The sequence below is a fragment of the Seriola lalandi genome, unplaced genomic scaffold (genome assembly GCF_002814215.2).
Source record: "Seriola lalandi dorsalis isolate HSWRI2012SDOR001 ecotype SW California unplaced genomic scaffold, Sedor1 jcf7180002054862, whole genome shotgun sequence".
Classification (NCBI taxonomy): Eukaryota; Metazoa; Chordata; class Actinopteri; order Carangiformes; family Carangidae; genus Seriola; species Seriola lalandi.
Window position 1 is genome coordinate 58710 of NW_019525415.1, and position 25087 is coordinate 83796.

General features: G+C 41.6%; 1 protein-coding gene across 2 annotated transcripts in view; it reads right to left on the minus strand.

Annotated features, from left to right (window-relative positions):
• LOC111670880 (A-type voltage-gated potassium channel KCND2-like) overlaps nt 1-23759 on the minus strand; it is a 31702-nt gene extending 7943 nt beyond the window's left edge. The window contains exons 1-2 of one of the 2 annotated variants that reach the window (XM_023427811.2): nt 23403-23759; nt 21945-23126 (exon numbers count right to left, since the gene is read on the minus strand). In XM_023427811.2, the coding sequence (XP_023283579.1) occupies nt 21945-23056 (1112 nt within the window). In that variant the 5' untranslated portion in view covers nt 23057-23126; nt 23403-23759. The remainder of the gene's footprint in view (nt 1-21944; nt 23127-23402) is intronic. The other variant, XM_023427813.2, reaches the window with a different exon arrangement.
• Between the last annotated feature and the right edge of the window lie 1328 nt (nt 23760-25087).

Here is a 25087-nt window from a genome sequence, read left to right on the forward strand (position 1 = left end):
ACTGCACACAAATCAACCAACCTGTTGACGTGTGTGGCTGTTGGCAGGAGAAATGCAATACTGAGGTACAAACCTCCCTTAAGTGAGCACAGGCTCAAGTTTCTGATATAATCATAGAGGTCTAAAGTGAGTCCTGCTATCCCACCAACTCACATGCCAGCGGAGAGCATCGCCAACAGCTTAGCAGTGCTGACAATTAGGATCCAAGAAGGATTGTGGCAGATCTTCCAGCTGAGAGGGCTTTGTCAACAGCGTTAAAATCCAATCATCCACTGGCACCTCGGTCATGGTACTTCCAGCTTTCTCTTCCCGGGCTCTACTGTTAAACTAGCTCGCCTCCTGCAGACGTGACTGTAGTAAAGTGCATTGATAAAAGCAAAGGGAAAGACTGATGCTCAAATGGCATCACAGTATTCAATCCCACTGATGTGAGCGATCAAGGTCAAGGTGTTCAAATAAAGAAAAATCATGTGATGAAGAAACCAAAGCTGCCAGGCAGGAGGGTGCCATCCTATTAAATCCGTCATGGTAAAGACATTAAATCGCACTTTGATCTACTCTTCTTTGATATTTCAATGAGAAGCAATGGAATGAAACTAATTTGATTAATACATTAAGGGTTTTGACTCGTCAGCTGATTAGAATCAAGATGAATTAAGCACACGGTCCTATCTCATGCACCATCCATCCACCACGTGTTGTTTCATGGTGATAATTACTGAGGGGCCTGCAATCTGATAATCTGAATCTCAAATTAATTTCAATCTCACCTTCTTCCCTGAGATTGGTTTAACTTTGCATCCCACTCAGCATTTGTCTCTTTATTATCTGCAAGCAGGGGAAATCGCTCAGAGACATATCCAATGGACTCAGTGGTATCTGTTGTGTGTGTTGAGTCAGAGGGAACTTACTATGAGTCGCTCTTTGAGATGCTAAAACAAGACATTCATTTGAAGAAGCACTTTATCGAGAAAAAATGTCAAGGTCAACCATTTTTAGTTTGGCACAGCATTAGCATTTTTTATCATTTCAAAAAGATGAGATTGGTAAATTCCAAACATGCTCTCTGCATCAAGTACCCTCAGCTGGTCTTTGATAATTCTGTGAATGCATGATTTTCTGTTTGACCTTCACCAAACATCCCGTCGCACACCAAGCTCACTATCAGCGCTTCCTGAGGTAATTCAGTCATCCGGTTTCACAGCTCAATGGCTTCTACAGCAAGCCCTCCAAACCTGTGAGCAAAAAACCTGTCAACTATCCTGAAACTCTGATGCTGTCACTGACTGTACCAATCAAAAGTTGATAATGACACAGAGAGGCATTAAAACTGTGCAGGGACACCAGAACAGTGGCAAGGTCGGGAAGTTTGAGATACTGTATCAGAAGAGGCGACATCTCGGGGGCGAATGTAATGTGAAATGCACAGCCGCTGCAGACTATCAAAGATTGTCAGAGTGGACACAACATTAAAATCTTATCTAGGGACTTGACATAGAAGCGATGAGGCCTTTCACTGACCAACCGAGAAAGGCTCCATTTTTACAAGCCATGACAAGGAGCAAATGGAGCAACGCTCCTCGACAATATGGTTCTCTGTACCTTCTCCACAAGGCTGAAAGAACACAATATTCATCTTTGCTGACAGTTAAATAATAGATGTACCACAAAAATGTAATTTTCCTTCTGAACTCAATCATGCTTGTACAACTATGAATTTAGAATCTCCAGAAAATGGATTATACCGGCTGCATGTCATGGAGGGATACTAACATGAGTGACAAGATGATGTAAATTTTCTCAGGTTTTATTTGTGAAAACCGCAAGATTTATAGAGTGCTGTGGGAGAGGTCTTGAGGGTGGTTATGTCATATTAAGAGCCCTCATAAAAAATTTAGTTCATAAAAACAAGAAAGGGAAGGCTATATGATCGTTCTTTCCTGTGCCAATAGGCATCATGAATCTGGCCAGCGAGAGCGAAAAGAGAAATGCAGCAAACAGAGATTGCTGCATTTACAGATAAACAAGGGTGACGCTTGCTGAATAAAGGAAAACACTCTCTGGTGTACCATATGTTTTTATAATTGATGAACCAAATGTAAATCTGTTTTGTGTTTTGGTCAGCATGTTCAAATATTAACTAAATTCTGTATTTATCCATCTCCATCATAAAACAAAGCAAATACATGTTTTTTATAATGCCAGAGAGAGTGGTGACTTACACCCTGCAGAGAGGAATTTTTCAATTCAGTGGCACAGCTACAGGATGTACCACTGCAATGCAATCCTCAGGGAGGAACACCACAAGGTTTCAGAATCAGAAGCACAATAAGTGAACATGATCTCCAACATGATCCCTAAACACCATGTATCATTCCTGATGTTCTGCACTGCATCTCTGGCTACAGGCCGGGAGCACAACATCCAAAACGCTGCCTCTCCTGGGTTTGGACACCAAAGACTGATGGGATTAAGAGTGTGTGGGCTGATAGCACTCTGCTCTGATGCTATCCCTCAGATATACATCATTATAGAGGGGGGAATCCCACAGGCGCTGGGATTAGCCCACTAGATTTTCACTGCAGGTGATAAGGGAGAGAAGGAGAGGCTGGCACAACTACACAACATAATGGGGAGATGGGAAAGCAGAGATAGCAGGGAGCCAGTGGACCGCACTGCCTGGTGTAATGCGTGTGGTAGGAAAAACAGAGCGCTTGAGTATGAGTAACTGCGAACAATAGCTACAGGGAAGGACAACTTTGAGATAGGTGAAAAACATCGCCGACTCGGTGGGCAACAACGCTCAGACTACATTGTTCTGATTGGATGTTGAAATGCAGTTAAATACAGTGTGGAGCAGATGTGAGAGATCTTCTTCTTTTTTTTTCTCCATGCTCTCTGCAATCCAACTGAGATCCCGTCTCTGCAGATTTGTGAAAGGCATAAAGCTGAAGGTTTGCATGTGAAGTTCAAGGAAACAGCCGTGGCATGCATGACTACATGCCAGTCAGTGTTAATACTTTGTAAATGAAGACTTTGTGGTGCAGCAGTGTCAATGTGGCTTTGATCTCGCAGCTGAACGTTCACCCAGGAATCTCAGGAGCTACACACAGCCAATAAAGGCCAGTGAAATTCCTCTCATTTAGCTATGCAGACAGAGATAAACCATATAGAATAATCCCCCACGTATAGCCCTGGCAAAGGCACCTCAGCTCTCTCTCTCTCTCGCTCACATATCAAACATGTATTCCCTCAGCCCTCCAAATCCCAGCTTAACCCTCACCCCGTGAAACCAGGCGGCTAGTTATCATCGCGGCTTTGACATTAGCATGCACGCCCTCTCTCATTTGGAAGATCTTCTTAAGAGTCAGGGATGATAAAAAGCTTTCCTCTCTACCGCTCTTCCATTCCTGACTTTGACTCACCCTTCCTCTGCCTGGACCTGCCTGCCTCTAACTATGAGCTGGAGATGAAACGCTTCATTCTCTTTCTTTTTCTCCTCCTTTTCTATTATCATGCAGTGCTAGCACAGCCCTGCTTGACATTTTTCTTTTCTTCTGCTCTTCTCCACTCACTCAGTCTACACCTGCTGACACTTGAGAAACAACTGCTGTCCTATGCAAAAAAGTACTCCCATTTCACTGCTATTATATGCCAAGTCACCTCTCCTCCAGCTCCTCGTCGTCACGATTATGACCAAATTCCTCGTGGCAGTTTCTTTTAATTACTCGATGAATGGCTCTTCTGTATTCATCGAAGTTTTAGGAGGGTTAAGTGTCCACATGGACCCATAAAATACAAACATACAAATGTGAGAATAATACTTTCTGTGTGTCAGAGGGAGGTCTGGATGATGCAAGTCTTCCATCAGGACATGATGAAACCAGTGTAAACTGACTCAAACAGTGCTCAAAGTCTAATTTGTCATCCCATGTTTAGATTGCCCATTCTCCTTACATTACTTCAGAAAGCCAGGGGCTAAAAATATATTCCCATAACGTCAGTATAATACTTTGATAATGCAATTACACTCCTTCGTGGCTGAATGGGGAGGGCAAAGGAACATGAAAGAGGGGTAGGAAGCACGAAGGGGCGCCAGAGCTATGGATTATGAGAGAACGTGATAATGAAATGAAATCATCAGACACTCAAGCGATTATGCTAATGAACTCATTCCGTATTCATCATAGGTTAATCGGCATGCGGGGGAGAGAGTGGTGGCATTTTTTTGAACACCAAAAGCTTTGATCGAGCAGGCAGCGAATTACCTCACCTCTGCCATGTGACGACCTGAGGTGGGGTTAAAGGTGAAAACGCTAAAATTTATTGATGAGCAATTACGAAAAAAAATTAAGAGTAGTAGCCTAAAATCAGGAATAGCATTAGTAATGGCCGTGTTAATTGAATTAATTGTACTTTTTAATGTATTTGTCTGTAAAATTCCAGTCTCTGAATTACAAAAAATGCACTTGAAATAGTTGTGACAGATGAAAATCAGCATGATAGTCCAAACTGCCCTCTAACTGAAACACACTGTATGCTAATTGTCACTTAGTATTGACCAGATGAGATTTCAAAGTGACCCCTGTGACCTTTGTTGTGTGGTCAGGTGATTGAGACGAGCACGAACGTGAAAGGCCTCTCAGATTAGTGCCTCTGTGTTGGAAAGGGGAACTGGTCCAGGAGCCTCATCACACTGACAGCAGATTAGTGCTCCACGGCGCCAGAGCAGACGGTGCAAGATTAACTTTGATGTGCGATTCCACACAGAGCAGCCGCTGGATATCAGTTCCCTCCACCAAATGGCCCCTTAACTCTGAGTTTGCAGTGTGAGCATTCATGAGCTGCAGTATCTGAAAATCAGATTTTTAATGGCAGAGAACAGCGTCGCCAGACTTTGGTCTCAGTGATTTAATCTGAATATTGAAGTTTTATCCAATAGCCCATTAAGGCCTTGGTTTATATATTATTTTCAGTATCGATTAATCTATTCATTGCTTTTTTGATTAAGGGGAACTCCACCAATTTTACACATGAAGATCAGTTGAGGATCAGCAGTACTCAGCTTAAAAAACCAAGTATGAAAATGCAAGTCTAAATCTCTGGAGAAGGTCTAACCCTTTTAAATGATAAACAGTTTAAACTATTAAATGTAGATGTCAAGAAATAATTTAAAATGTCATCAGCATTTCCAGACCTGAAGGTACGGTGATGTCTTGACCAACGCCCAGAGGTGATTTAATTATAAAAGAAAAATAAAAAGCAACACTTGTCATCGTCATGACAACTGAGCAAACTCCATCTGCTGACGAAGACTGTAAGACAGGACTGAAACCTGCGAGAGAGCTAGTAAGTGGACTTTATATTGGGATTGTTCAGTCAAACTACTGATTCCAAGGGCGAGAGTGAATTTTAACGATTATCTGACTAATTGTAGAGGCGTAAATCTGCAGACTCTGGACAAGTTATGTTACAGCATAAATCCAATAGGCCAAATATATCTCTAGAATTTGGAGGAAAGGAAAAGTCTCAGGATAATAGATGTTGGGGTGAAAGATCAATTTTCTTTGTGTTCAACACCCAAAAACTTCTAGATTCTGTTTGAGTTGCAACTTTAAATTGTCTATATTAGCTTTTTACGCCAAACAGCTGCAGCCCCTCCTTTCCAGGTTTTCTTCTTGTACGTACAAAGCTACACACACATTCAGGATAGACATTACCTCGTATGGCATACTGTAAGTAGACACAACTCAATACCGAAATGGTCTCAGATTGTTTGTCATACCACGGAGAGAGGCATTTAAAATTCCTCGGAGAGCGTCTTAGAAACAAACATCAAGGTACAAAATCCAGCCGTTTAAAAAAACACGACTGCAAGTTCAAAGGAACACTTCAAAATCTCACAGTCGAACTGGAGGGAATAGCGAGGTTGGGATGAGACAGAAAGAGTGGTGAAGCGGAAAAATGTACTGAGCGCTCTCTCAGAGAGTGTGGACAGCAGCCAGGCCGGCGACAGCAGTGAGCCTAGATAACAGCGAGTACCAGGAACCAGTGAGAACCTGTGGGGAAGTATTGGGAAGAGCTGCATCTCTTCTAACAGCTGCTGACTGGCCCCTGGGGCAGAGTAGAGCTGCTAGCTGCAGCCATAACCACCATCTCCCCACCTGCACCACACTACTTCATGCGCATGGGGACATCATTACTTTTTCCATTTCACTCCACGAGACTTCTCCTGTCAAATCAAAAAATGACATGAAAAATAATAACTCGGGGCCATGGGCGGAACAACAACAGCAACAACAATACAACCAAAAAGGTCAGTTTGATGATGAAAATTTGTCTTGCATCCACTATGTCTGCTCTCACAGCAGGGGTGGCTCAAGCATGAATTGAACTGACCCTGGGCCAGTGGCAGAAAGCATGTGTACTTAATGACACAACTCCCATTATATAGAACTTCAGCATCTTTGTCACGGCAGAGGACAGGCCTCCTGATGAATAATGATGTTAACACTCGGAAGACAGGCGGAGCTGCACGGCTTTGGCTCCACCGCAGACTGCACATTCGAATGTACCGTTAACAATCGTGACTGAATGAAGGTTATTCATTTTAATCACACTACAGCACACCCTCCCTTCCACTATCCCAGGGGGTTGCTATATTTAAGCACTTTTTCATTTCTTCTCCTCTTTTTGGTCTTGGCTGATGGCAAGGCAATTGCTTTGTGGGACGTCTGCCCTTGAAGAATCAGACAACAGAAGGAGATATTTATACATACTGTAGATGTGGTGCGAGAGCGAGCTGTATCAAATTCAGCGCCTTCCTCTTTGATTGTGTAGTGTTAACAAATCAAATCTTTTGCCTTTTTTCTGCTTGCTTTTTAGCTTTTATTTCTCTCTTTTTTTTTGTTAATGTTTCCCCTCTAAAACAGAAGTGATGTTGGTTTTGTACCTGTACTCTAAGATTAGCTGTCTGTCCTGGGGGAGAGAGAAAGAGTTGGAATGTTTGTCTCCCATTTCTCCAATTCATTCACCCGCTTTCTAATTGGACTTCTCCATCTGTTGAGGTCTACAAATTGTCTTCTGGGGATGCTACGGCTAAAACATCCTATCAAACACAGAAATACATCAGGGACAGCCTTCTTGGAGCGCTGCCATGCCAGGCACTGAAAGAGTAGTCTGTGTATCTGTGCGTCTGTGTGTCTGTGTGAGTGTGTGGCTGTGTGATGTATAATCAGAAGTCCAGCAGCATACAGCCTGGAGATAAGTAGATATACGCTATACGCTGAACTCTGATATAAAGCTGGCAGGATTGGCTACTTGGAAAATTAATCTATCTACCACACAGCAGATCTGTCGGTTGGCGGGTGACACGCTTTAATACAAGATGACAACGTTGATGGATGCCTGAAAACACAGTGTCAGTAGTATTGACTGTATATCACATGCATATCTAACAAACGTTTCTCCTCTGCAGTCCCCAAAGACGCTGATGAAGCAGATGAGATCTTTTAAATTTTGAAACGTTTTGGGATTCTCCTCCAATTCTCACTTGGACTTGTTAATGATATGGGAAATTGTGTTCCTCACATTTGTCGCTCTTTACATCCCATTGACTGGGAGTTGAATACTCAGGATCGAGCAGTGGGACGTGCGACAGTGTATTTGTGGTGATGATTACAGCCCATTAACTTTGATTGATGCCATTTCATAGAAAAGACGATGGGAGTTGGAACAACGGCAGCGCGGCTTGTTTTCTGTCACCAACATGTGTACACAAAATCGCTGGGAAGAGCCCAGAGGAGAATGCTGCAGCAAAGTCCACGCAAAATTGATTTTTGGATCCGAATGAAACCACTTCACCTTTGGAGGTAATTGGATGTCACAGTAGAGAGGCCGTTGCTGGATCTGCCCCCCTGTCCAGAGGACGGCAAGGACCAGAGCATCCAACATCACCACATCTGCGACCAGCAGATACATCAGGAATGTAAATGGGGTGTGTGTCATGTGTGTTTCCTTGCATGTGAAAGTCAGTCTGTGCGTACAAATAAATGAGACTAAGCTACATCTGAAATTGATTGTGTTGTTCGGCTGTATTAATGCTAGCTGTTTGGGTGGCTTCTCTACTCAACTCGCTGGCTTGTCTTTGCCCTCTGGCCTAAATGTGTGGCTCAGTCAAAACGAGACACACTCCATTTGTCTGTGGCCGTTATGTAAAGATAGGGCCATGGATGCCAGAAATCTAACTCTTAAGCTCCTCCACAGGGATTACGGACAATTGGCTGAGGGGAAAAATACAAATAATAATCAACTGTTTACGGTTTTCCGTTAATACCTTGAAAAAAAAAAAAAAAAAAAAGAAAGAAAATCCCCACATGGAAATGCAATCCGTACCGAGATACTCCTGTGTAGGATGCCTGGAGAGAGACACACAGGCAGGAAATCCCCTAGGTGGGAGCTGAACCCACACTTCAATAATGCCTAGACAAACATATCAATCTACAGTAGCTATCATCTATCCCGCTCTCAATAAAGCTTTTAAATTGTTGCGGTTTGTCAATGAAATCCAACCAGTAAAGCATCAGAAAGCACTGACAGGATAGGATTAGGATTTGTCATTTTGTTTTTTGTACTTTCAACGTTACTATACTTACCTGGAGTGACCTTGCTAGTTGTTAGCCTCACGACCCCCCTTGGAGTGTGTATTCACTACCTGCATGTGGCCTTTATAAAATACCTAAACTGAGTATGTAAAAAAGTGTTTTGGAACTTTTACATTTTCATAACGATGGCTAAAGATTTTACTTAAGTAAACACAGACAAGTATTATCAGCATAATGCTCTGATGTATCCAAAGTAAGGGAATTGATTAACGCTTTCAGAGATTTATATTAATATATGTATTATATCACTGGATTTAAATTATTGATGTGTGAGCTGCATTTTAATGTAGCTGGTGGTGTGCCACTTATCTTAACATATTTCTTTATATACTGCAGGGTGATTTTATTCTATAACAGTGCAGTTGATCATATGGAAATGTGAATCTCCAAAGTGATTAGGGGCTACACTGTAGCTGTCACATAATTATCCTATGACATGCAGTGTTGTAGATGTATAAAAGCAGCTTAACAGGGCAAAACTCAAGCAAATTACAAGTACTGTGAAACTGATCTTCAGTCCAATACATAGTGTACTGAGCTAAAACCACAAAATCCTGCTCTATGACACCACCTATAATGTAAACAGAGTTGCAGCAAACTGGTCTGACCTGCCGCGGGTGTCACAGGTGGCACATTAGCAGTGGAACAAAGGCATCCTGCATGGGTAGACTGAGTAAAGATCAGCAGGATGACTGAAAATAACAACCAGAAATACAAAGAAACATACTTCACTAACGAGATCTCCTTTAACATAAAAATTCAACATAAAAGTTAATCAGTGTGATGTTACAATAAGAATTTGCAGGTTTGTCCATTTTGAGACTAATCTTACAGGCTTACAGTTATTTTAACAGACTGTACTACAGTAGTTAAACCAAACTAACATATCATACGTGCTTGCAATCACAATGCTAACATGGTGATAGTTAGAGGGTATTGTCGAACTTACTTAAGCGTGATAGCATGCTAAAAATTGCTAATTCACACTAAACCAACTAATGATGAACTGATGATGGTGTGCGATTTAAAAAAAAAAAAGAAAAATCAGAGGAATTAATCCCAATGGGTACATGAATGCATGTACCGAAGTTCATGGAAATTTATCCAATAGTTGCAGAGACATTTCACTAAAAACACAAAGATCATGTGGCTGCTAGATGAGGTACAAAATGTCATAGAAATCTATTTGACGGTTGTTGAGATATTTCATTCTGGACCAAACTTGTGGACTGACTGGTAGTGTGGCATTTCCATCTATAGTGCCATGCCACTGAAGTGGCTAAAAAACCTTGAAAAATACTATGGTTTATCTCAGTGGGATTATAAATTATACTGAAATACTGACAACAGACAGACACTGCGATACGCTGCCTTCCACCTGTCATGTGAGTCCTCTAAATTTACTACGGGTGTGTACAATAAAAGCATCATCACCATTTACCTTTGTGAAGATTTAGCACTCAATTCTTGTTGAGAGTCTGCCAGTGAAATGTTGATTTAACACTGTGGCAATCTTTTAAGACCACAGTAAGTGTGATTGAAATTTTGACCACCTTTTGAATACTTTTCTGATGCACACAAAAAACAGAGAACTAGAAAAAAACAAAACAAACAAAAAAAACTATTGCAATTTTCACAAACTGGCAGTTACTGGAAGACTATATGTATTGAAAATGGTTTATATTGTACAGGCTTTGTTGTGTACATCAACAATATATATTTGCTCATAATAGCACCTTTACCGTATCTCCTCAGGAATGAGAGATGGCAGATAACAGATATATGTATAATATATGAGCTTGAAAAAATGTATTGCATTTGCATGAGATAAACTGAAATGATCATATGAAGGTGTGTGAAGGCCTGAACTCGACATAAAATACTGGCACTATATGATCTCCACAGTATTTGATAATCAAATACTCTGCCAATAAAACGTCTTTAGAGACTGCATGGAGACAGTTAAAGAAGAAAGAAATATTTCGACTGTGGTGCCCACACTGATACACCTGTACATGAGAAATTCGTTTGAGGTGAAAGAGAAAAATACAGCCCTAGAGCACATGCCCTGTTTAGTTTCTGTTTGACCAAATGGCCTACATTAGGTGATATATTTAGCTATTTATAGAAGCTGGGGCAGGCAGGAAACAGCTGCCATGCGTCAGGGTGACAGGCTGACATCCCTCATCTCAGCAGGACCTCCCAGCCAGGCAGACAGGAGGAAGCTCTTTATACCTAAACTGAAATGGGACATAGCCTCTTATCATTCATGCTGCATACAGAAACTAATAATCTATGGAGCCTGTGGCAAAGACTCAACAATGAAACTGGGTTAACAGTGGCTAGTATGGGCAGCTCCATTCAAAGCCACACTTGTGTGCCCTACAGAGATCTGTATTCTGCCTTTACAGCGAACACTGTGCATTTCATTCAAGTGGGATCAGTATTGATCACGAGGAGCTTTTATTGTGGCATCCTGGTGCTGTAAACTGGCAGATTCCTCCGCTCTGACAGAGATGAGATGGTTCATGAACAGTGAAACGGAGCTTTAAGCTGACAAACAGGCTGAATCAATATTCATGACATTGTCATGAAGCTGCTCACGTTCAGGTATTATGAATGGGCTGTAAACCAAATCTCAATTAAAAGTGTTAGCATCAAATTTTTACAGCTCTCTCTGAAACTGATGACAAGCAATGCCTTCTGTTTGTCTCCGCTACATGAAAGTCTATAATGATTTCAACACTCTCACAGGATACAGGATAAGACAGTACCTGGTATTAACATTACACACAAGAGTGTCACAGTGAAATGAATGTATGCTCTACAGCATTTGAGTGTAGGTACTTTAAAAACTACCGTAACTGTCAAGGTAATGGATTTCTCTCATTTCCCCTCAGTTAATGTTTTGCTGAGAGGCTTAAAAACAGCATAATTCTTTTTTTTAAACCTTATCTGAAGTGATATCCTATCAGTCTTCAGATGAGGTGTCAGAGAGGCAGAAGTTACATCAGGTCTTTTCTGTTTCATTTTCACAGCAGACTGATGATTGCTGTTAGCTATAATCTCTGAATCTCTGCTGATCACAGATGTTGGATTGTTGGCTAAGGGGCGTTTTTGATAAAGAGACAAATGTCGGGGGGGGGGGTTCTCTCACCCTGGCATCATAAAATCTGGCACTGTATCAAGATATTGTGTTTGCTATGCTGTCCCATGCTCCTGAGAGAAAAAACTGGTGTAAAGAGCAGTAAACCCCTCCCAAACTCTTCGCGGTGACGGTTGGACTATCATCACCTTCCTCACTAGGTTCTGCTTCTACATCTGTTGCTGCAAAGCTGGATTTGCAGGTCAGGAAGGGACAAAGGCGTCTTCTGGTCTGGGAAGTGGAGTGTAATGAATACTAGTTTGCTGTTTACCTTAGCGACAGTGGCATCTAAAAATAAAAGAACAACTGTTAGTCCCTAAACCAGCACTCATTACATGCCAGCGCGAGGAGTAGTGTGATGTTCAGACCTATGGTTCAGACAGGCAGAGGACGTTAAAAATTTTACAGCTAAAACAAACCGCAGCTTCTTCTTTGTATGCTGATTAGTTCAAGAGTAACACAAAAGTAACAAGTGCAAGGCCAGTGACTTGCATATGTGAAACACTGTAATTTGTTACAGTGACTTTTTTCATAATGCTAATGTGACCGTGAGGGAATCATGTTATTCCTCTGTTGTTTAAACACTATGTTGAGTTGAAGATTTGTTTTTTTGACCTTACAGTGAAACCCTGACTGTGAAGTGGTCGTGAATTTCTCTCCAAGGAAAGTTTCAGTGGCCATTATTGAGAAAAGTGTTTGTGCACTGCAGTATGTGAAAATGTTGTAGTGAATGTGTGATTGGAATAAAATCAAAGGACATGAACTTACACAAGCAATACAGAAAAGCCTTCATAATATTGTTAAAACCGTTTCAGAGTAAGAGGGTAGTACAATGGTGAGAGTTCAATGCTCAACATTTTAGGAACTACACGTGCTTGCTTTCTTGTTCAAATTAAAGAATAAAATACGCCATATACGTCCAAGGCCTCAAGAAGGACACATAGAGAAAGAGTTTGATCTATCAGCAGGACATAATTCGGCTGTGCCCTCCAGAACTGTTATGAATCACTATTAAAAAATAAATCACTTTTATGATGCGACAATGCTACGGTTAAGCTTTGGTTAGGTTTATGCACAGAAATGACTGGTAGGGTTTAATAAATCATTGTGGTTTGGGTTAGAAGGATTATTTTTTAAGGAACTATTGTGGTCATGCTTAAAAAACAACAATGATGATGACAGTCGGTTTCAAACAGGAAATGAACAACAAATCTCTGATGTCAAAGTCCAATGTTCTGTTGGCTCAACTACCCCCCCCCCCCCGAAATGGATTTTGTTCTATAATATTCACCTGACTTCCTCCTTTGCTCCTGTCATAATTACTACGGCTACTAGAGGATTTTATCACTTGAACGTAAACATGTGTTGTTTTTGGCCAGCTGAAAAGACTGGTACCGTCTTTCTCCTAGAGAGGACAGTCTCAGATGAAAAGATTGATGCCACTGCTGTGCATGTACCATAAACATGAAGCTACATTACATCCAGAAACTGGTTAGCTTAGCTTAGCATGAAGACTGGAAACAGGGGGAAACAGCTAGCCTAGCTCTATACAAAGGTAAAATAAAATCTGCCCACTATCACCTCGGAGGCTTACTAATTAACACAGCAACTCTTGTTTGTTAATCCATATCAAAACTGAAGTGTAAAAATGACCTTGTGGTTTTACAAGGACAACAGGAGCAAATGAAGAAAAGACTTTCACCATTGCTAGAAACAAATAAAAACACAATCAAATGAATAAACATATTCACCAATTTGACATCACTAAAGTGACACAGAGACAATACAAAAGCAAATACTGCCAGAAATGCTGCAAGTTGTATAGACATTACCAGGAGACACTAAAACTGGATATGCAAAACAGTTATTAGTAAAAACTGAGGACTACTGTAGACATATAGCGAAGATATCCAACAATAATATTTGTAATAATTATATAATTTTGAGCTAAGACAAACATTGTTGGTTTATTTTGTGTATTTGTGTTTGGTGTATCTCTGTTTGGTGTAAAGTATATTGTCAAAGTGGTGAAGATATTTTCTCCATTTTTTTGTATTGTGCTGTGCAGGAGGGTGGTTTGATGCCTACAGGACTCATACTATACATACTACATTAAGTTTTGTTTTGAGTATCAATACTTGATACAATAGTTGCTGTTGTGCGCATGAACATCGTGATTACGTTGAGTTCATAGAATTCACACAATACAGTTATTTATCATTAAAATGCATTTATATACAGTCTATGGTCAGACATATAATAAGAATAATAAAAAAATGAGTAATGTTGGGAGGTGATATAATTATATTCAGAAGTAGCTTCTTAATGATGAAAATATTCACCTCATAAATCATGACACATGGTCCTCCCCTACATGATATTACATTAACCGCTGTAAAAATAAACAGTGTCAGAATGATAGTGGTAAATCTGGTCCTGGTTCTAACATTTTTGTTGTGTTGCGAAACTGTGGAGGTATCAATAGACAGTAACAGTAATAATAGGAATCAATGTTTAGCATATTAGGCTAAATCCTAAATCGTGTACATTTCTTTATAGAATACATTTATTGTTATCCTGGCATGATAATTGCATGGATCTAATGCTTAACACAGTGTAAATTAGAAGACTAAACTAAAGAGAATCCACTTAGAATACTGTTGTACATTTCAACAAAGTGATGAGGAGGCATTATGTGTGTCTGCATACCAATCTCCATGACCAGACAAGCCATTTTCATCTGTATGTTAATGCTGACTATGTAAATAAGCCCTGCGACACTAGAGGAGGAGATAGCTGTTGGGCTTCGGTTTATCATTTGCACACTACAATATCTGATCCACTGATCCCACGACATACGTTTTACATCCAATATCTTTACACTGTACAGTCGCAAGTAAGGAAAACCTTTGGAGTTATCTGAATTGATGCAGAAATCCGTCTTAAAATATAATCATATCCACTTCTAAATTAATATTATGAACAAACACAATGTATTTTAACTAATTACACACAAATAATTGTGTTGTTCTACCATTCATACATTCACAGTGAAGGCTGGAAAAAGCATGTGAACCCATGTGCTAATTGGTGTCAGGAGTTATCAAACCTGGAGTCCAATCAATGAAACAAGATTGGAGATGCGGGTTAGAGCTAGTTTGACTTATAGAAAAAAACACTTAAACATTTTGAGATGGCTGTTTACAAGAAACATCTGCTGATGTGAACCATGCCTCGCAAAAAAGAGATCTCAGAAGAGTTAGGATCGAGGAATTGTTGATTACAAAGTCTCAAAGAGTTTAGATACTCATCAGTCAACAGTCAAACAAACTGTTTATAAATGGAGAGGATCTAGTTATGTGGCTACTCTCCACAGAAGTGGGTGCCAAGGTAAGATGAGTCCAAAAGCAAAACGCAGAATGATCAGTAATGTAAAAGCCAAGAACCATAGAGTACAAGCTAATGGCTTAAAAGGAATCATTGGGGCTGGTTGACATCTCTGTTCATGAGTCTATCATAGGCAAATCATGGTGCATGGTGTCCTGACATTGACAACATGGAAAAAGCTGCTTCTCTGCAAAGAAAACGTCACTATGCCAAGTTCGGTGGAGGCAGCATCATGATTTGGGACCTTGCTGCCTCTGGGACTGGACAGCTCGCTGTCATCGAGGGGAAAATTAATTCCCAAGTTTATCGAGGGACCTTACAGGATAATGTCAGGGTGGCTGTCCACCTGCTGAATTCAGTGTAAGGTGGGTGATACAACAGGACAATGACTGTAAACATCAAAGTCAAAGGCCTAGTCAGACCCCGGACCTTAATCCAATAGAGGTGATGTGGAATGACCTGAAAAGAGCCGTTCACACCAGATGTCCTAAGAATATGTCTGAGCTGAAGCAGCTCTATAAGGAAGAATGGTCCAAACTTCCCCATGAATGTTATTGTTAGAGATTCATTCAGTTATTAAATCCAAGGGTTCACTTGTTTTTCCAAAAGCAATGTGAATGGTTGTGCTCAGTAAAGACATGAAATTGTATAATTGTTTGTGTCATTATCTTAAAAACATTGTGTTTGTTTATACTTGTGGCTTAGATGAAGATCAGATCACATTTATTAATACAGAAATCTATTTTATTCCAAAGCTTCACGTACTTTTTCTTGCCACTGTATCAGCTTTCAAGATGGGACACAGTCACATAATAGGCAAAATTTCCTCATTTCAGTCGTTCACTCAGTCTGGGTCAGGGTTTCTTGGCTGTTAGATTGGATGGAAGTGGAGTCAGGTAGAGCAAATGCTTTCTAACAACAATGAAATCGGGGTGATGTGTTTTCTCACATATCTCCTTATTTCTTAATGCAGTGATGCTGCATTCATTCAGAGTAACTTTAATCTTGTTCTGGAAAATTACATTAATCTTTGATGTTGCTCGCAATACAAAGAAGATGAAAATGCTGAGCAGTGGAAAAAACACTGATGCCATATTTTATGCGCTCACACTACGCTGCCCAGGCCCAAGTGCAGAACATGCTAGTCTATTTCCCTGCTTAATGCAGCACATTCAAAGTGAATTAATGAATCCCCCCCCCCCTCCCCCCACATGGAATGAGTGTTATTGGTGCTGCCTCGAAGACAGGTTGTCAAAGAAATCGAATCAAATGGAAGGACAGCCATTTTGTCCTTGTCGTATAGATTATTTATCAATCTGACCATCCGCAGTGACGCATGCCTGCTTTTAGAGTCAGTTCACACACACTGTATCCTCACATCAACCTACCAGCTGGACATAATCTGTTTTTCAGCTCAGGTTCACGAAACAGTTGACTGATGTTTTCCTTTTTGACATTGTATCATTGTGTATCATATACACACACACACACACACACACACATATATATATATATTATAGATATATGTGTGTGTATATATATATATAGTGTGTGTGTGTGTATATATATATACATACACACACATGCATACATATATACATATATACACACACACACACACATATATATTATAGATATGTGTGTGTGTATATTATACATATATGTATATGTGTGTATGTATATATATATATATATACATACACACACATGCATATATATATACATATATACACACACACATTTATATATATATATGTATTTATACATATATACACATACATACAATGTCAAAAAGAAAACATAATTTTCAGTTTTCCCTTACTTTAATATATATAGGTCTATATATTACAGTAAATGATAGTGTGTATATATATTAATGTTTATGTATGTATACATATATACACCATCATTAAAATACAGTGCAAACAAAGTCTTTAAAGTTTCTACATAATTAAATTCATACGTAATAAATCTGTAATATATGAATTCCTATAAAATGTTAATCAATCATTCAACTCACACCTCCACAGCACCCTTTTAAATCTCAAACTGCCAGTGGTAACTTGTTTCAGTGATCAAAACAAAGAGAATAAAGAAAATGTAGGGGCTTGCTTATTTTCAATTCAGCAGAAAAAAAGAGGATCTTTGTTTTTTTTTTCATAGACTCTGTCTTTCACAATGATCTTAATCTTTCCTGAAGAAGGCTGCCTGCTCCCGCCCCTCACTCTCACGCCTCCATTTCGCAGTCATTTGCATGGACAGAAAGGAGCTCGCACAGAACACATTTCAGTGCCAGGTTCTTCTCATTAAGTCACCTGTCACTTCAGGACCATTATGACAGCCTCATATTAGCATCACCTCTCCTCCCCAATAAAGCACCTGGAGGCGCACTGTGAGCCTACAGGCTAATGGCAGCCTACACATCTCACATCAGCCACTTCTGCTTTACACAGTAATACATCACATTGCTCATAATGGATTGCTGATTTTCATAATGTGCATAACATACACAATGCCAATTGGTGTAATGTATTCTACTGAACACAAAAATTACACCCATTGCAATACATAATCAAACACGCCGAACGTTCTCACTGACTGTCGTGCTCAATTGAAAGAAAAAAGAGTGAAAATCCTCTGCATGGTAACTTATCCAACCACATGAATGCTATATCATTAAGAATGCATTCGTTATCTCTTGGGCACAGATACAGTAAAGGGCCCTCAAGATTGTTCCTGTACACTTCAATTACATTTGACATGCAGTGAAGGGTTTGGACTTCAAAAAGCTTTGCTCTGCACCACATCGAACCATGAAGTTAATGCTTTGCATTGTAGGCTTTGATTGCCATGGGGCCATGGTGTCAAAACTGGCAAGCATGATAATGGTGATACTTCTGGTGGTTTATGGCCCCTACGGTGACCCTGGTGTCTGTTAACCTTCCCTCCTCTGACTCATAAATCCTATCCTGAGAGGTTTATAGGACTCACTTGTCAAGCCTTACCAGTCGTATTTGGTGGGTGGAGCTGTAACACAGACAAACGACATGGTGATAAATTCTGCATCTGTTGAGTGACTACAGCGTGCAGCCATGTTTGTTGTACTGTAGGATAATCCACACAGTAAATGTCACAACAAATCAGTAATTAGAATGATCATTCTTCTCAGCATTATTAAGGCAGTAGCTGAAAGAAGGATGTTGACATGAGGACTGGGAGTTAAGTGTGTGATTGAAAAGAACATGTTTGTGTCGGAAGCTGAGGCCTGTTATGTCTATCAAAGGTAATGTCTGTGTCCAGGGGAATGTGGGTGCCTCTATGCCAGACTAAACCTTGTCCTCCTCTCTCCCTTTCCCTTGTGGGTTGCGCTTGACTTCCACTGTTTTCACAGCTGCTCTCAGTAGTGCACTCCATTACACCTTAAATCACTTAAAAGATCTGAAGCACCAAAAACTCCCTCTGCAGCTAATTCACCCTGACTGTGTGGATCATCTAGAGAAAATAAGAGCAAGCAAACACTGCACCGTCTGATTCCAGTCTAATAAAGTGCAGTGCTATCTTTATATTGCAATCTATTGCAGCCTTAAATGGACAATATTAAATCAAGCCACAAAATTATATCCTAAGACCTGTGCAGTTTTCAAAGATATTGGTAAACACAATACCACAGATATGAATCTCCCAGTTCTTGAAGACCTGGGCAGAAGCATTCTCACAGAGGCAGATTCCACTTTGTAGGGTGTCCGAAAGCAGCCACAGAGATTAGGCTCAATAAATAAGGAGGGATAAGTGGGTCTTGTCCTGTGTTTGGTGCCACAGAGCAGTAGACACACAGAGGCGTGACACACAGCTGCACAGTGCTATTGATTCTCCACTGGTCTCCAGGCACCCTTCCCTTTCATTCAGGCTGCCTGCCAAGTTCCTCTGAACAGGAGCCCCTGCTCTCCCAATGTCTGCACGTCTGCTTAAGCACAATCAATGGGCCATCAGCAGGGGAGAGAACGCACGCCACTGTCTTTACTTCCACAGGGTGTGAGTCAGGGAAATTGAAAATATATGTAGTGGAAAGGCATCATGATACCATGCGGGCATAAAGCATCATTGACTATCAGAATGAAATCAAATGCTTTCAAAAGCTTCAAATGGAGGTTCCAGCCAGTAGCACCACCGCCAGTCTTTAAAGAGCTTATTTGCCGCCAAATGAAAAGACTATCCCATTCATATAAATAAGTGTTTGTTAGACGTCGATCAATTTTTCTGCATGCCGAGCTCTGAAACAAACCATCAGAATACCTCATTTCCCCTGATCAGATAAGGATTTGAAGGTTACTGGAGGAGAGTACAACAGATATTTTCCTCACTCCAGTGTATTCGGTAGACAATGACAACCACAATTCAATTGAATTCTACAGGGGTTGCACGAGATGTGTTTTTTAAAAGCACACCTTCAGACAATGATGAATCATGAGAAGGAGCCGACTTTGTCTTTCAGTGATGGGTATTCAGCCTCTCCACCGGTGGTCCACTATGCAGCATTCTGCACCACTGCAAGGCTTCAGTTCAGGTTGCAAATCTGTCAGCCGGGCTGTCATGGTTCACAATGGAGTGACAGAAACGTCCCCATTACCAAGGACATTTCAGCTTTGTCCTGGCACGACAGAACATCTTTTTCAAATCCATCTTAAGCAACACAAAGGGGATTCCTAGCTGAATGCAGCAACATCTTTGTTGCTCCCCAAAGATAAATAATGCACCCTCTTACACAACTCATCGTTCATCTGTGCTTTGAATCTGATAGCATGGCCAATGCAGCATTACATTTGTGGTGGCAGCTTCAATCATCGGATCATGCATATCACTAATTATGCTCTCATTGGTCATTTCAAGGGTGAGTGGTGGTTTGACTGGTATTGAGTGAGTGCGGGGGGAAGCTTTGTATGTCATTAAGAAGACAGAAAATCCACTAACTCACCACAGTATGAGAGCAGATAGAAAGAGGTTGGCGTAGTGACAGTTTAAATAATAAACAAGAATAATAATAACATATTGTGCCTGCAGATCTGAAGCATAAGCAGGTGCAGAGTGGCTGCATCAATGCAGATATGAGCCCAGACAAAAACAAGAAGGATCGATATCAAAAAGTCAAACACACAATTCAGCATCTTTGCATTATGTATTCCTGCATAAGTGGATTAACTAATAATACTGAATAAATAATACTGAAAAGTGCACGTTTAAACTTTATATTCATAGAATTATGCCTGACACATCTCCAGCATATACTTAGAGCTGTATACACACACACACACACACACACACATACACACCTACAGACACACAGGCAAGAACGGACACACAAGAGTACACACAGTCAGTGGCAATTTTTTTTGGCAATGTTTGATCTGTGATGTTGGGACTTCTAAATTAAAAGACAACATTATTTCAACAGGACCTCATTTCTGTGTCATCAGCGAAGAGGAGGGCGTGAGGACTAAGACTGGCTGAGTGGCTGTGCTCAACCTCACACATGCAGCAGTGAGTAAAGAAGCAACCAGGATATTTTTACACACACATTAGGAACGGTCTGATTATTATTTTTCCACTGTATAACTTGAAATTGCGCTTCAGGCAGCAAAACGCCGCATTCATTTTATTCACTTGAACAGATAAAAACCAAATGGCAGCTACAGTCGGCTCATTCGCACAACTTTTCAGCACCTTGGAAAGCGCACCGCCCCAGAATGCCGAGCCGGAGTGAATAATGGTAATAATAACAATAGTAATAATAACCCCCGCCCAGCGGCTGAGCGGTTGAGTGCGCTCATCAATACAAATTAATTTGATGGAATCGTCTTAAGCGCGTTTAATTATTTTATGCTACATCAGCACATAGTACAACTGATGTTGCTCACGAGCATGAAATTAGCGTTCAAATATTTACTGTACCTCGTTGAAAGGAAGAGAGAGGAGCTGAGAGAGAATGAATGAGAGACAAGAGGGGAGGCGGTGTAGGGGGAGAAATGCTGTGTGTGTGTGTGTGTGTGTGTGTGTGTGTGTAGCCTTAACATTTTTTAAACTACTTTACCTTTAATTGATTGCATTAAACAGCACTTGTGCCTCAGTTTGGCTTATAAATCCGTTATGCAGGGTATTGGCCAGTTATGAGCCTTTCTTTCTTTGCTCCTATGAGAGCTCTCCTGTAACATGGATTTTTTTTAAAAACCCTTCACCGTCTGTTGATTGGCCAGAATGTTTGTGCTCATTGTGCTAACCTTTAAAAAAGAGCTCATCCAACAAAGGCCCATGGAAACAAGCAGGGACGAGGAGTAACCTTCGGATAAGGGCTGTTTGTGAAGTGCAGGCTCATTGATAGGCAGTGAATGGCGCACAGAAGCCCCTATAAAGCAGACCGTTCCTACCCTCTGATTGGACAAGCAGCGCTCGAGGCAGTTAATATGCCCAATAAATGCACACCTGTGGCCGCTCCACAATCACTTCAAACAATAACCGAAAATTTGTGCTAATTAGGTTCTGTGTCTCTTAGCAAGCTAATTTTGCTCCTCCGTAATTAGAAAAATTTAAAATAGTTCATTACTACATGTTGTTATGTTAATTGAGCAACTAAAGACATCTTTTGTAGCGTGTTTTGCTAAAAATGTGAGTGTTTCGTGGAGGTAATAAGGCAGCTGAGACTGTGATTTATGGCGTAATGAAAAGCATATAGGATTTTATGGACTACAGCCACCTACCCCAGTGTTGTCATGGTGACAATGGTGTACCAAAACGCTGCGGGGATACTGGTGAACTTGCTGGCTGTGGAGCCTTTTTCTGCATAAAACATGACCGTTGCAAAGATAATGATGGCCATGGTGAGGGAGAATAGTAGGAAGCCCAGCTCGGAGGCGCAGCTCTTCAAGGTGTAGCCCAGGATGCGCAGCCCCGCAGAGTGCCGGGAGAACTTGAAAATCCGAAAGACCCGGAAGACTCGCAGCGTGACGAAAGCGCCGCTCACCTGGTCATTGTCGGTCATGACCAGGCCAATGTAATAAGGCATGATGGCGACCACGTCAATGACGCTCATCACACTTTTCATGAACTTGTACCGGCTGGGAGCTGCGATTAAACGGAGGAGATACTCAACAGTGAATATCATGACGCACGCAGTGTCTAAACAAAAGAAAGCCAGTGCGTAACGGTCTCCACAGGAAACCTCCTTTGACCTGTTGGGCAGAGTCCCACACGGAACCGTCTCCACCACATTGGCCATCACTGATATGGCAATGAAGAAGCCTGTAACATAGTAGAAGACCAGAGCTAAGGTGCTGGTGTGAGGGTTTTCAAAAGCCCGCCACAGGTACTCCCGGTACGTCAGGTTCACCGGCGTGACGTCATTGTTCATGTCCATCTCCTCGTCGTCTTGAAGCCTCTCTGCATTTTCGCGCCTCCGGTCTTTGTACTCCTCGTAACAGCAGTCCCCAATGATCTCGGGGATTATACCAAAGAAAGCGAGCTCCTCGTCGTACGCAGATATGCACTCTTGGCGCGGATAGTGTAGTTTCCCCGTGCGGTAAAAATTGAGTATATGTCTAAATATGTCAGGGTCACGGTCGAAAAAGTACTCGTTTGTCTCCTCGTGGAAAAAGAAGTCTCTCTCCGTGCTCCCCAGCAAAGTGTCCGGGTACCGCTCCAAAGTGTTTCGCCACGTCTGAAACTTGGTCCCACTCACGTTGAGGATGATGAGTCCGTCCTGGGCTTTCCTCTTGTCTTGGGGAGGGATGGGCATCGGGGTGCTCGCCACGGGCATCCATCCTATGGCTGCCGCACGGGCGAAGGGGAGCCATGCCGCTACACCTGCTGCCATGCTGACCTGTAGTGTTTAAAACGACCCTGCTCCGGTTATCACAGTGCTATGGCTCAGAGATAAATTGCATCTGCAGGAAGAACAGCAGATAGAGACACTGATGGTTAGGTTCCTGAAGCATCTAGGCTTAACAGAATGTGATAAGAAAACACACAGACCCATTTACTTATACTGATACTGCGCATAGCACTGGTGTGTATCACTCTCCAGCCTTATCCACAGTGTAACTGTTCAGTTATGGAAGCCTACTTTGCGGCAGAATATGAATTGGATTTCGAAAACGTCACCCATCAACAAGCAGGGCTTTTTTTTTTTCAATGAAAATCCAAGTAAAAGAAAAACCCACCTTAGGGAAGGTTGCTCTTTAAACTGCATCCACGGGAGTTTAATAAAATACCTATCCTCGGATGAGAATACTTGCGATTCCGCCACCCATCTATCTGTCACTGCAGCCAGACGATAGAGGAAAACGGCACAATAACGTCGCATCAACAAGTTAAACAATTCAAGCGACAGTTTCTCAGCAGAGAGCGGTCATTCGTCCGAGCGCGACCTTTCCCTCTTTTTTTGTCTCTTCTCGCCGTCCGCAAGGCAACGGCGCTCAGTTGCATGCGTTTTTCCCTCTCGTTGCAGCTACTCCTCAATAAACTCCTGTTCCTCTCGTCGACTGCAAGACCACCCTCCCTCCCCCCTCCTCCTTTTCACCACCAAGCCCCGACTGTGGAGAGAGGAGAGAAAATCATATGCAGAGAGCGAGAGAGAGAGAGAGAGAGAGAGAGAGAGGGAGAGAGGAGTGGTCCTATCTGCACCCAGAAATTCCTCTGCTGCTTCTCTGTGGGGGGAACTAATCAATGCGTAATGGTAGTCTAAGTAGGCGGCATCTCCAAAGCCTCAAGTTAACACTCGTGTGTGTGTTTGTGTGTCTCTGTGTGTTTGCACACCATGAACCATCACAATTCGACTTACCCGAACTGTGTTACACCTCGAACGTAACGTCGTTAATATGATGGACTGCCCTGAATGAAGTGGCTTGTTTTCTGCGGAGGTCGTAATGTATTTGGGCTTTTTCTATAAAGCACAAAGTCCTTTGAAGTTTCCCTATTGTCTCTATAGTACTCTATAAAAGAGAATAAAAATATAACAAGTGTGATAGCACTCAGTCTGGGGAGTTAAGAGCGATGTCTTTGTTTGTTAAAACTCTTACAGAACACCCTGCGCAGTGGTTTCTTGGTAAAAAATCTATTGACTGCAATATTTAGTCTTCTTTGTTTGGTGTTGTTTTCTGGAGAGAAATAAATCTACGGATTTCAGATCTGCAGCAAATTGTGATCGATATTTTTTTTGGAATTGCATCAGTATGTGATGCTGTTGAACGGAGTTACACGGCTTAAAAGGTCAACATCATTGGGCTACACCGCTCTACTGACATTTTCCCAAAATAACCATAATCAATGAAATGTCTCTTGTGTTCCATAACACAACACTGGCATCTCCGACGGGAGTTGAGGCAACTGTGTCCACTGTGAAGCATGTGTTGCGGCGTGGACCACATTTGGCTTCGGATCCACGTATTAGGACCGACAGAGCGCGTTCCCGCTGAGTCTCGAACAGATTCAGACTCGCGTTTTAACCGTTTTTGTGTTTCAGCACCGCGGACAGCACCCGAGCTTTCAACATCTCTGCATACGTCAGTTTCTCGTGCCTCTGCGCGCGTGCAGGTTACAGCTTTTCCCTGGCATGTTATTGTACGCTGCAGTCAGTCAGCTGTGGAGCTTCTCCAGCTTCAGCTAAGTCACGCTTAAGTACATACAGCTGCTGAGCTTCTAGAAAATGGATGGTCCCTCTGACCATTAACCCAGACTCCCAGCCTCAACCGAGATGAGGTGCAGACTCATTCCCTTTGGAAAATGTACTGCAGCTGTTAGGCTTATCCAAAGTACTGTAATTTGCAACAAGTGAGTAGGAAGCTGCTCCGTGTCTTTCTCAAGGACAGTTTGACAGTATAAGTGGCTGCTGATGTACACATTAGAT